The sequence below is a fragment of the Athene cunicularia genome (genome assembly GCF_003259725.1).
Source record: "Athene cunicularia isolate RWA chromosome 27 unlocalized genomic scaffold, athCun1 chr27_part1, whole genome shotgun sequence".
Taxonomy (NCBI): Eukaryota; Metazoa; Chordata; class Aves; order Strigiformes; family Strigidae; genus Athene; species Athene cunicularia.
The window spans coordinates 1,231,059-1,243,814 of NW_020799138.1; the positions used below are offsets into that span (position 1 = coordinate 1,231,059).

A 12,756-nucleotide genomic window follows, 5' to 3' on the forward strand; every position below is an offset into this window, starting at 1 on the left:
GAGAAGTTTTCTCAGTTGGAGGTTACAACTAGTCCGCCGCCGCTAAGCAGTCGCACTCGATGCAGACAAAAGGTGGGACGTTAAGTAGAAAGTGGGAATTGAAATTGTGTCTGAAAGTACCAACAAGGTGCAGCTGCAGTGTGTACTTCCTTTTACCCTGTTGTGCAGGATGTAGCAAATTATTTTGGAACTGCCTCCTTCTGAGAGGGAAAAAAACCCAACCAACCAACCTTTTTTTTTTTTTTTTTTTTGGAAAAGAGATTCTGTTGAAAGCTGCTTTCAGCAACTGGCAATAATTTTTCCTTAGAGTGATGGAAATGAAAGCGTGAACTAGTTTTGGAGGAGTCTTGGTAGCAGGGTCACCCTCGCACCCTCAGACGTGACGTTGGCAGCAGAAGGTCCCTGCAGAGGGTGCCCCGTTTCCGTGGGATACCCGGGGCGAAGGTGCAGATTAAAACGGCCCGTTTGTAGGTGAACCCAGACCTCCCTCTGCCGCCCTGAGCAAACACCCAAACTGGTGTGAGCCCTTCTGGGACCGGGGCAAACAGTCCCAATACCAAACTCTGATAAAACCATCTGAGATAGGGGCATAAACCCACGCAATATGGGGGGAAAAAAGCCATCCTGCTGTGGGTATCATCATCCGGGGGGGCACCAGGAGGAGTCTCGGAGGCTTCCAGGCTGCTGGGGATTCTTGTGTAGGATGAAGAACTTATCACCCACCTGCTTCTTCCACCCCACTTCAACCCAAAGTAAGATGGAGTGGCTGGGCTGAGTGCAGTTAGGCTACAGGAGTGATTTTATCACTAAAATATAGTTGAAAATTTTGGTTTCATGAAAGCATTGGTTGCCAGATCTTTATTTTTCAGTGCTGCTTTTATGTTGCCACCTCATTTTCGCTGTCACCCATTGTTTGTTCTCGGCATTTGATGTGGTTTATTACTCAGAACCGGAGCTAATACATATTCAGCAGTCCATGTTCTGTACTTTGGAGAAAGGACAAGTGATTAAGTGCCATATTTAACTGCCTAGCCCTCAGTTTGAGAGAGGAGCAGGTGGCCATGAGAACAATACTTTCAAACAGGAAACTCTGTATTTTATCTCTTTGTGCTTTTCTTCACTTGGTAGCTTGAGGCATAGCTCGGGTTTCAGCCATAGCCCAGCTCTTGTCTGGATGGAAAAGTCAGCTCGAAGCCGAACAAAAGCTGTCCTGTCGATTAGCAAGGACTGAACGCCAGTGCTGGTAATGCTGGAGTTAACAGTGGAAGGGAAATGCAGCGACATAAGTTGAGAATCATCAGCTGTTTATATAGTGTGACCAATTCGTTTATATTTTTACGTGGGAGCGTTATTGTTGGTAAATTATGAGCCACTTGTTACCTTCTCCTCGCGTCATGAAATTGCGTTCATTTAAGGCAGTGGCGTCGGTTTTCTCTGGACGTGGCGACAGGTCCGGGAACCTCTCCAAGGGCCACGGGTGCTGATCTTCTTGAGTCTGGGTTCTTTGCCACTCGCAGTATGACTTCAGGCAAATCTTTTAACGTTTCTGGGACACATCTATTTATCAGGAGATCTCCACTCTGCCTCTGCTGCTTTTCCTCACATCGTAAAGCAACCTTGCGATACGGGTGTCAAGATTATCGGATGCTCCTCGCAGGTTGGAGATCTTTGGATAAAAATTGCACTTTGCAAGTGAAAATTAGGATTATTCATTAGGTTTAGCTGATGAGAATCTCTACCGTGAGAGCATTGGAAGTCTTTTACTGGATCAGGTGTATTTCTTAGGCATGTTTCAAGCACCAGAGGTTCCATGGGAAGATAGATGTATCCTTTTTAATCTGTGTCTCTATTTCCACTTCACGAGAGTAGCCTGTGACGCTAATTTCTGTAGGTGAATTGTGACTTGTGGGAATAAGTATTTTCTTTTGATTCCTGAATATTACCCTGTAATCGCAGAAGTTTGTACTGTATTAACCTTTTATAATCTGTAGAAGGAAATTTTTCATCAAAGGTAGTTAACAGGCAGGTCAATATTTGTAAAGGTTATCTCACTGTGGGTATCATCAAGTGTACATGACCCATGAAGATTCATGTCTCAACTGCGTTTCTTCATCTTTGGGGGTTTAAGTAAATCTTTTAGAAAGATTGATAATGTCATTTATGTATTTTTTTTTGTGAGCTTTTTTCCTAAGATACTTCACTGTGCCTAAGATGAGCATCTTTTCACTTTTGTGCTTTGTTTTACCTGCAGATGATGTGGTTAAAGTGAAAGGTGAATACAGTGAAAGAGAGGAGAGTGCTTTAAATTCAGAGCCTATGGAAAACCCAGAAGAATCTGAAATGCCTTACACCTATCCCAGAGAATATAATGAATATGAAAGCATTAAACTGGAAAGACATTCGGGTTCATATGACAACGTCAGGCCAGCTAGTGGAAAAATGAATTGTGATATCTGTGGATTAGCCTGCATTAGCCTCAATGTCTTGATGGTTCATAAGCGTAGCCACACCGGTAAATATCCCTCTATTATTCTTGTAAGAGCTGAATACTGAAAGGAAAATAATGTGTAATCTAGACTCCTTATTTTTAAAAAGAATACCAAAATCAGTATTTGTTTGTTCTGTCCTTGATGTCCTAGAGATCCACGTGTGATCTCTAGCGAGTAACTCACTTTTCTGTGCCTCGCTTTACCCACCTTTCTTCTTATCAGGATTGAATGTTAGTAAAAGCACGTTTGTGAGGCATTTTAAGAATTTTGGATGAAAGGCACTATGTCATTTAAGCGTTTCAGGCACAAAACACAAGTTAGATTGGTTTTGTGCTCCCATTTCCAGTCTGTATATGTATTTGTGCTGTTCTTTGGCAACGAACCTGAGCATCTTAGGTTTCGACCTGCAGTAAGATGAGACTTTTTTTTTTTTGCAATAAAAATTGCTAGCTTGTTGGAATCAGCCTCCTCCAGAACACTTATTTCCATGGGAGAACTGTACGGTGTTTTCCATAGTTGTACATATGTTACAAGAAGCTCTGACACCAGAGCTGCGTGTAACTCCCACTGAAGTCAACGGAAGGGCTGTCTGGGTTTCTAGAGAAAGAAATTGATCCAGTATCTCATTCTTTCCTCTTCCAAAAAGGAAAGGGTATGAGGATAGCATGATACCCACGTAACCATTAAATGTCCTTTTTTGTATGTCATTTTAAGGTGAACGGCCATTCCAGTGTAATCAGTGCGGAGCTTCCTTTACTCAGAAGGGTAACCTCCTCCGCCACATTAAACTACATACAGGGGAAAAACCTTTTAAATGTCATCTTTGCAGTTATGCCTGCCAAAGGAGGGATGCGCTAACAGGTCACTTAAGGACCCATTCTGGTAAGTGACTTCAAAGACACTTCATGTGTTTGAGCTGTGTGTCACTAGGACACTAGGTGTGGAAAACAGAGTCAGTCAGCAAAGTTTGCTCAGCTCTAGCTCGAGGAGTCGACAAAGAGCAGCGACCACTCGCTCTGGCTGCTGTGCTGATGGAACCCGCCCGGGACCCGGCTCCACTCTTAACGCAGGGAGAGGGCGCAGGGAAACCCGCTGTCGTGCCGTCTCCAAACCTGCCTGCACAAAGTGAGTGGAGCTGGCTGGGCCAGCACGCTCTGAGCTTGAGGAGCAGCGCAAAGGCACGCTTGGCTCTTGGGATGGCTCTAGGAGCATAATCCAGGACAGCGTGACTCCCCTGCCAGATAACACCTCGCTGTTGTATAGTGCCTTTCATCTGAATGTCTTAACATGCTCAACAAATGCCAGTGGGTTTTCTCAAGACTGGTAGGGTGTTGCGTCCATTTTACAGATGGGAGATATGGAGGCACAGAGCTGAGGTGACTTGAGTAACAAGCCAGGTATAAACTGATTAATCTTAGTTCCCCCAGTTCTCCAAGAGCTAGGTTGTGCTTACTCTTTAATTTGGGTATATCCTGTGTTATAGAGGAGCCTAGAAAGAAAATATTTATTCTGAATGATAGATGTTATCTCTGCATTGCACTTTAGGGGAAAAAAAGTTCAACCTCACAAAGAATCAAAGTTCACAATGAGATGATCTGACATGGATAAATGAGATTCTGATTTAATCAAGACCCAGCACAGTGGTGGTGACTGTCCCCCGCCAACACAGTGCTAAAAACCTCCTGCTTCAGACACATCGTGTGGTTATTGTGACTGAAGTTTTTAAGAGCTGGCTTATTAAACGGCGTAAAGAAAATCTCTTCAAGTGAATCAGTGTAAATAAGTGAACAATTGCATTAGCAGTAGGGAGCGTGGTGTTTTTGCGGGGTATTCAATGCAAGGCGAGTTCTATTTGTGCTGCAGAGGGATGATGATTTGCCCCAGGTGTGTTCGAGGATCTCTGCTCACAGAAGAGTAACGAGATCATTCAGGCAGTGCTCCCAGTCCTTGGGTGTGAGGCACTGGGAAAGGCTGTGTGGGTATCTGGGCTTCCAGACAGGTTTGCTTCAGCTTAAATCAATTAGGAACAGAATTCACTTTACAACAGATGCCTTTGGAAATTAAATGAACCTCACATACGGTTTGGGTTTGGTTTAAATTCATCAGTTTCATCAAATCCTTGAAAAATGCCGTGCAGGCAGGACCTAGGGCAGGCGGGCGGGACGGATGCGGTCCGGTTTAGCAGCGGTGCAGTTGCTCTTCCCTGGGGAAGTGACACCAGGAGAAGTTGTCAGCTGGAGCTGGGCTCCGGGAACCGGAGCCCCTGGGAACAGCCTCTTGCTGCAGGTCCTCTGCTTTTCTGGGGCTGAGCTCGGGGGGGTGAAGAGCAAGGAACTCTCTGTGTCCGGGGGGGGCCTCACCCTTGTGTAACCCCGATTTTGTGATGATTGCAGTGCTCATAAACTTAACAGAAATTTAAAGCATTCTTCACGAGCTGAATATATTCTGTTAGTAACTATATACGTGACTGTCAGGGAGCCAGCTGGGTTTGAGCAGTCTCCTGGGGTTATCTCATACCGAGCTCTTGTTTTTCTAGTGGAGAAGCCGTACAAATGCGAGTTTTGTGGAAGGAGCTACAAGCAAAGGAGCTCGTTGGAGGAGCACAAGGAGCGGTGCCGTACTTACCTGCAGAGTGCTGGCATGTGCGAGGCTGGTGAGTTCATCGCGTTGTAGTGGGTTTGGGTTTTTTGCTGCATTACGGTGCTTAAAAAAGGGCATCGGGCAAGCTGTTAATTCACAGCCTGAGAACAGTTTTCACTACAATCATTTTCAGTAACCTGAGGGGCTGTAACATCTTAGAAAAGGGTCTGGTTTAATGCATCCCTCAGGCGACTAGTTAAGGAATGCTTTTATTTTAATCGCTTTTTAATTTCACAGTTACTTTGAATAAAAGATCTAAAATACCTTGTACGCAGCATTTCTGTAGGTGACACTCACAGCGAGCTAAATTATTCCTACATTAATGCTATTACGTGGCTCATTTTATTGGAGGAGTTGCTGCCCACGGTCGTTGACAAGCAGTTGTTCACGTGTCTCAGTCCGTTTGATGCTTCCTTTAGAATAAGAACTGTGGGTCAGATCTGGTCAGAATTTGCAGAATTTCTAGTGGCACGGATCTAGGGCCTGGAAGTGGGGTGGTAACCCGACGGTCACTGGTAGATCAGCTCAGGAGGTAGTGAGAGGCACGGGACTACTCTGAGTGTAGAGCTGTCTCTGAGAAAGGCTGAAGGTAAAATATATCAAAGCACAGTTTTTCTTATTTTCCTTTTCACATCTCAGTGCTGCAGTTCTGAAAATACTTTGGTGAAAAATAACCGCCATAATTCTTTGAGCCTCCTTCACCCCAATATTTCAAATCCTAAAATGAACTTTTATGATTTAAATCCCACAATATGCCAGTAAGGCAGGAAAAAATTGCATTTCTCGGTCAGTCGGGGAGTGGTTGTGACCTCCCAGGAGATTATTTGATTAATCCGTAGCAGAGCTGAGGCTACAATTTCAGAATTCAGGTTCCCATTCTTTTCCTTCGCAGCCTTAAAAAAAGAAAGAATAACTATTTAAGGACTCAAGCTTCCTAGTTTTGATTGTGATTTCTCTTCAAGGAGAAGGCTAAACTGAGTTTTCAGAGAAGAAAACTGAAATGTAAAATTATCGTTAGGGAGATGACAACGGTAACCAAGGCCCTTTAACAGTAATTAAAAATTATTTGTCTTTAGTGATACGATTATCAAGCAATGATTCTGCAGGCATCATCACGAGCTGGTGACAACCATGTGGTCACAGAGTCCTCACCCTGCGCAAGAGGGAGTAGGTTGGTGTGTCAGGCTTCGTGACACAGGCGCACGCAAAAACGGCCGTGGAGAAACGATGCTTTAACAAAGTTAGAGGTTTTTGCAGTTTTTCACGAGCGACCTCTCCAGCAAAAGACATATTTTGTAGAGCATTAGTAAAAGTAAACGGTTCTCAGAACATCAGCAAGTTTTGGTTTTCATGAGAACCCATACCTGTTGTAAGCGTGGGTTTACGTTACAGTACGTACTCCCGTGGTGACAGTCACTCCAAGATGCCCACCACCTGAAAATGGAAAGCGTGATACCTGCTATAGATTTCTGCTTTTAAATGCTCCTCGGGGTTTATATTCATTTCAGTCTAGCACCATTTCGGTGACCCACAGCCTGCTGCGCAGCACGGGCTGCAGCACTACAGAATGCCTTAAACTGGTCACAGAGGAAATGTAAATTTCCAGCAGGACGTGATGTGGCTGCACCCTCTGCCTTTAAGCCCTCCGCACTTTAAAAAATATTGCAGTGTTTTGAGTGGAGTAGTAAGTTTTATGAAAAACAGGAACTCCAGTCTTGCTGAGACGTTTTCCATTCGGTTCTCTGGTATCAGCACTCTTGTAGCTGGCAGAGTCAGGGGGAGGGAAGGCTGGAAGGGACCTCAGGAGGTCATTTAATACATTAAATTTGTTTTTTTTTTTTCCCTTAAGTGTAGCACTTTGCACTTGTGTTCAGTGAACACCGTTGTTTGATTTCTCACCGTTTTCCTCCATATCCACATCACTTTGAGCTTTGGTACTTTTCTGAAGCCCTTGCAGCCTTCTCACGCGGAGCCACCTTTAACTGCACGTGTGCTCTGCAGTGCCATCCCCCAGGAATTAATTAAAATACTGAAAAGCATCAGGACCGGAGTAACCCTTCTGGTTGCTTTTTAACATGAGGTTTGCATGTTCCAACTGTAGCAGTGTGGAAATATTTCTGAAAGAAAGGTTTTATGCAACGATATTGTTAGAGCGTTTGCTCAGTCCCTGATAATCATCTCGGGTCACATTGTTCTCATTGCACAAGAACCCACCTCTCTGTTCCACTCTCCATTATTTAGTGACCACATAGAGATGCTACAGGAAGCAATGCCTCCAATTTGAGCTGTGCTTTGGGCTTTAGGGTTTTGTTAAGGATGCCCGCACGTTCTAAAAATTGTACACACGTCGACGGTGTGAGAGAAACCACACCATGGAAACAATTCGGTACAGGCTACACCATCGTGGGTTCGTGCTCTGGGCTGGAGGGAGAGTATCCACGCTCTGTACAGCTCCGGAATGACCCCATGACTAGGTGACAGCGCTGTTTTGGAGAGGTGGCTGGTCACCACCTGAACAACACAAGCAGTCAGTCATGACGGATAAATCGCACTTGCACAGAAATGTTCTTCTGGCCGTGTTTTATAACTGTAAGCTCGCACCCGCAGCGTGCAGAGCACCCAGGCAGGCAGCAGCACGTGGAGGCACCAGCGACATCGCCGGGGGGGGGACCCGGCAAGGCCGTAAGCCCTCCCTGTGGTGTCAGCTAAGTGGGAGGTGGCGACCCAGGCTTGGAAGTGGTCAGGACACCGGAGCTAAACCCCGTCCTGCTGCTGCGTGTAGTGAGCTTGGCTGTCCGTGTAACTCCAGAGGCACACGCGAGAGCACTGATGGGTCTGAACGGGAGGCAAGAGGCTGATTTATTTGGTTTGCAGTTTCTCACAGCATCCTTAGAGTTGTTGTTGTTTTCTGGCCACGTGGTTGAACCACCAGAAGTATTTAACCTGCAGGACACAGGCTGAAGTAGGTTAAGTGCTTTGGAAGTCCAGATTTTCTTTATAATAATTTGCTTTTTCTCAGTGTAACTTTGAGAAAAGCACTTGACCGTTGCTGTCAGTCCAGCCTGAAATTTATTTTTAGATCCATGTTATAGTTAGATAATTAGTTCTTTAAACTCAAGTCACCACGTGCAGTGGAATCATCCAGTGGGTAAGGCAATTGAAGAGGAAGACAGGGCGTGATTTTCTCTCTGTTTGAGAAGTCTTTAGAAAATTTGGAGGGATTAAAAAAAAAATGTTTCCTAAATACTCACCGTGATTCGTGGATTGTTTAAGAAAGTGATCCAGGAGAAAGGTGAATGAGAGAATTTAAAGGTAGCTTTTGGGTAGCGAGCGCAGTGTCGTGGGAGGGAACCAGTGGCTCAGCGGGAGCAGACGCTTCTGCCCTGAGGCTCTATTGCGAAGACATTGTCAAGGACCTTTTGTGGCCTGTAAATAGAGATGATTTTTTAATTTAGGAAAAAAAAAAAAAGGCTGTTAGCAAGGAACAGAAAATCTGAATGCGAAAGAAAAGACCCTCAGCCTTAAAATAAAACGGCAGACAGACATCAAGCTGGAAGATTGATACTTAGGGCTGTCCCAGAACATATTATGTAGGTCAATAGTTACTGTCTCCTCAGCAATCTCATCTGAGTAAAGACTATTGTTACCTCTGCAGGAAGCCGCTTGTCTGCCCTCTTGACACTAATTTAATAAAGTTCCCTTGGTGGCACATAAATAACACGGACAAGACAAGTAGTCACTGATGTGCTACGTGGAGCTTGCGGGGTGTTTCTAGGGCTGGCTGAGAGGACTTGCAGAAACTTCGCTCTCTGAGTTCCGTCAGCAGGTAAAAAGATTCTGAAATTAAAGCTTTAACAGAACATGAGTGCAGCTCGTGAAGTTAAAGACCGAGAAAAAGAGGAACTAGAAGAACAAAATAAGAAAAATGAAAAAGTGGTAGGGACCAGGAAGCTGCTCTTATGACATGGATTAATTGTGTTTGCGCTTTTTTTTTTTTTTAAATTGTAATTTCCAACATAAATTTTTGACTCTACAGCACCGTGTGTATTATTATCTTGTTCGGGATAGCTGTGGGTTGTTAAAATTTAAATTACTATTATTAATGACCTGTGCAATGATCCTGTCAAGATTACAAGCTGTCTGGGTTGGGGACGGTTCCAACCTTGAACCGCAGTCACCTGAAGATAATATAAAGAGCTCAGAAAGCATATTTCCACTTTTTTTTTTTTTTTTTTTTTTTTTTTGAAATTAAAAATCCTATAACATTATTCTCAAGAATTAACTAGAGCTTCTGGCCAAAATCCAAACGGATGATTTTGTTCTGCCTACCTAACTTTCCCTTATAGTTTCAACTGAATCTGATGTTTTGTCTCACTCGATGTAAACTGTTGCGCAGCGTCCTGGTATTTCATGCTGGAAGCAGGTGCGTTTTAGCAGCTGACGAATATATTTATGTAAGTCTCTAAACAGACAGAGCGATTTGGAATAAAAAGCAGACTAGGAGAGCAGTCTGTTCCTGCCTTGAAGGCAGTGTCTGGGCATGCTCCCTGTGGGTTATCATGTTCATCACGGGGCTACAGCCTGGTGAGACAGGGCTCGGGGTAGTGCTGAGCGGAGCCCTCTTATCCCATCCCTCCTGAGTCATATTTGTAGCTAGGATTTGTGGCACTGAGGACTTAGGAAGCACTTTACGTTTTCAAACTGCTGAACAAACGTTAACAGATAGTTCTGGCTGAGGTTTGGTGAGTCATGGTTTGTGCTGACTGAAACTCATGTGGCATCAATAACAGCAATAATAAACAAGTAAGGAGAGACCGACTTTGAAATTTAGAGGGCAGCGCTGCACACGGAGCTGGGGAAGGATGGAGCGGTGGTTTTATCACTTGCCGTACTTGACAAGCTGCAGTTTAAGGCCAATACTTAATAAAACTGCTTTTAATAATACTTAATAAAACAGCAGGACTGAGGTGGGGCCAGAGCGCTTGTATCATTTCCCTCTGGCACTGCTTCTCTCTCATGCAGGCGATGCTCCCCATATTCAGGTGTGCGAGTGCACTGGTAACACAGCAGCCAGGATTCTTTCAGTGACATCTGACCTTGGGAAAATCCATTACCTTTCCTTGTCTTTATTTTTCTCTACTTAGATACCAACTCCTCAAGGCCCGGGCAGTCTCTTTAAAAACGTGTCTAGTTTTCACCACCGTGGTCCCTCACGCTGAAACCCTTCGTGCTACATTTCAATTAGAAAAGCATCAGTTCTGACACTTGTTCTTCAGGCGAGAGCAAGCAGCAAGCTTTCTGGGGGGAGGGCGCAGCAGTTAAGTTCAGTATTAGTCTGGCAGTAGCGATATGAGGTGGCAGTCCTTCGGCTCGGCTGATCCGGCTCAGAAGCCCGTGCAGCCTCCCTGAGGTGAGAGCAAGCAGAGTTTCCGTGAAATGACGGGCACGGGGGGAGCACGAGCTCTGGAAAACGGTAAGATCCGTGAGAGAGCCAGTGGCCCAGTCTCGAGGGAGTGATGGCAGGGCGTGTGCACTTCTCCTAAAATTAGAAAATCTGGAGGTTGGAATGAGCTCTCAAGCACCGAGTGGTAACGCTTACAAGTGTGCCGGAGAGAAAGTGTTCTTCATTAGTTTTGGCTGTAGCATTTAGGATAAAAAACCGATAATGACACCTGGAAAAAAAAAAAAAAAAAAAAAGAGTTAGAAGTGAATCTTGAAAGCTTATATTATTTTGATTTTAATGACACACTGATACATTTCATCCAGGTTTCTTAGTGATTAGTTGAGAAGCCACCTACATATGACTGATCTCTAAAACGCGAGGCGAGAGAACCCAAGGGCTGGCACTGAAGTTTGGAGGCTCTGTGTCGGTCTGCAGGTGTCACAGTCTTACTCAGAATAAAAAAGAAAGGCCAACAGGGGTTGTATATCCATCTACGTTTTGTAACCAGCCCTTTCCAGCCAGTTTATTTTACACTTCCTCTTGCTAATGAAGATATTGGTTTGGTATGGTTTACGCTCTCCTTGCACGAGCTCAGGACTGCAAGATTCGTGTCTGCTTCTGTGCTTGGTTCCACTGACCGCAGCTGGTGCCCGAGACGCAAAGAGCAAGAACGACAGAGAAAGCAAAACAAGTTTACATCAGATCTCCAAACTGTTTCCTCCCAGTTAGTGTGGCAAACTCCGGAGATTAAGCCATTCATCTCTTCCTTTTCTTTTTTTTTTTTTTTAATTTTCTTTTTTTTTTCCCTTTTCACCTACGTGTTGTTGTTTTTTGTTGTTTTTTGTTTTTTTTCTCTTCGCATTTTCCAAACTAGCAAGCATGGAGGCAAGGCACATCAAGGCAGAGATGGGGAGTGAAAGAGCCCTTGTGCTGGACAGGCTAGCAAGCAACGTGGCAAAGCGAAAAAGCTCAATGCCTCAGAAATTTATTGGTAAGAACAAAAAACCTTTTCATGTGCAACAGTTAAATATGTGCAAGTTGGTAACCTGTAGTGCAATGCCTCTGTTTATGTCGAATATCCTTCTCAAGTTTATAATCTAATCTAATCCAAGAGAATATAAATAAAGTAACTAATTTTTCTGATGTGTTTTTAGTGATTTGTTGTAGGATTTTGATTAAAATAAAAAAAGAATACGTTCTGCTAAGATACTTAAGCTGGTTGGGAGCTACTGTTGTGCTTTGTGTCTATTTGTGTAGGCAATTTATAAATGCATTTTACGAGCTTCCACGTGTTGTTTTCTGTACCTGTGCCTTTGAAATGTTCTCTGCTAGGTTCTTTACAGGAAAAGAACAGGAAGGCTTAATGCTGCTCAGAGCTGAGGGCTCTTTCTAGGCAGCAGGAGCTGAAGATACTTGCAGCATGCATGTGTGGAATAAGGCCTAAAGACAGAAAAGCCTTGGATTTCTGTTAGTCATCCTGCTGCATTTGAATATGATTTAAAAATATCAAATCCTTTCTTGTGGTAATTTAAGCAACACGATGTTTCCATAGTATTTTCTTTGCATTTAATTTCATATGATCAGAGTTTTGCATGCTGGGGACCTTAAATACTAGTCTGGCAGGTTTTGCGAACGCCTGATCCTCTTGGCGAGTCTTATTTCATTAACTTGCCTTCTAAAAAAATAAAACGCAACTCTTGTGTCCTGAGTAAAGACCTGACTTAGTCAGCAGTTCTGTAGTGTTAGCACTAGTGCTGCCTTCTTTGTTACATTCTGTGTGCTTCTAGAGGGTTCCGAGTGGTTATTCTTCTGCATCTGAACTTTACCTTCAGAACAGGGGCCTGTGTGGTGCCTGGTGTTCACCCACAGGGCTGGGGAGGGGAGAGGCGTGGGGCTGGGAGCGCAGGCAGGGATCGGGATGGGAATGCAGGCAGGGATCAGGGCTGGGAGCGCAGGCAGGGATCGGGATGGGAGTGCAGGCAGGGATCAGGGATGGGAGTGCAGGCAGGGATCAGGGCTGGGAGCGCAGGCAGGGATTGGGGATGGGAGCGCAGGCAGGGATCGGGATCGGAGCGCAGGCAGGGATCAGGGCTGGGAGCGCAGGCAGGGATCGGGATGGGAGCGCAGGCAGGGATCAGGGCTGGGAGCGCAGGCAGGGATCGGGATGGGAGCGCAGGCAGGGAT

The 12,756-nt window shown here is 44.7% G+C and overlaps 1 protein-coding gene across 3 annotated transcripts in view; it reads left to right on the forward strand.

Moving 5' to 3' along the window:
- The window catches only part of IKZF3 (IKAROS family zinc finger 3), a 49,836-nt gene that overhangs the window by 29,533 nt on the left and 7,547 nt on the right, over positions 1–12,756 (forward strand). For all 3 annotated transcript variants that reach the window (XM_026864654.1, XM_026864655.1, XM_026864653.1), the window contains exons 4-7: positions 2,252–2,512; positions 3,204–3,371; positions 5,026–5,142; positions 11,447–11,563. In XM_026864654.1, coding sequence (XP_026720455.1) covers positions 2,252–2,512; positions 3,204–3,371; positions 5,026–5,142; positions 11,447–11,563 — 663 coding nt within the window. The remainder of the gene's footprint in view (positions 1–2,251; positions 2,513–3,203; positions 3,372–5,025; positions 5,143–11,446; positions 11,564–12,756) is intronic.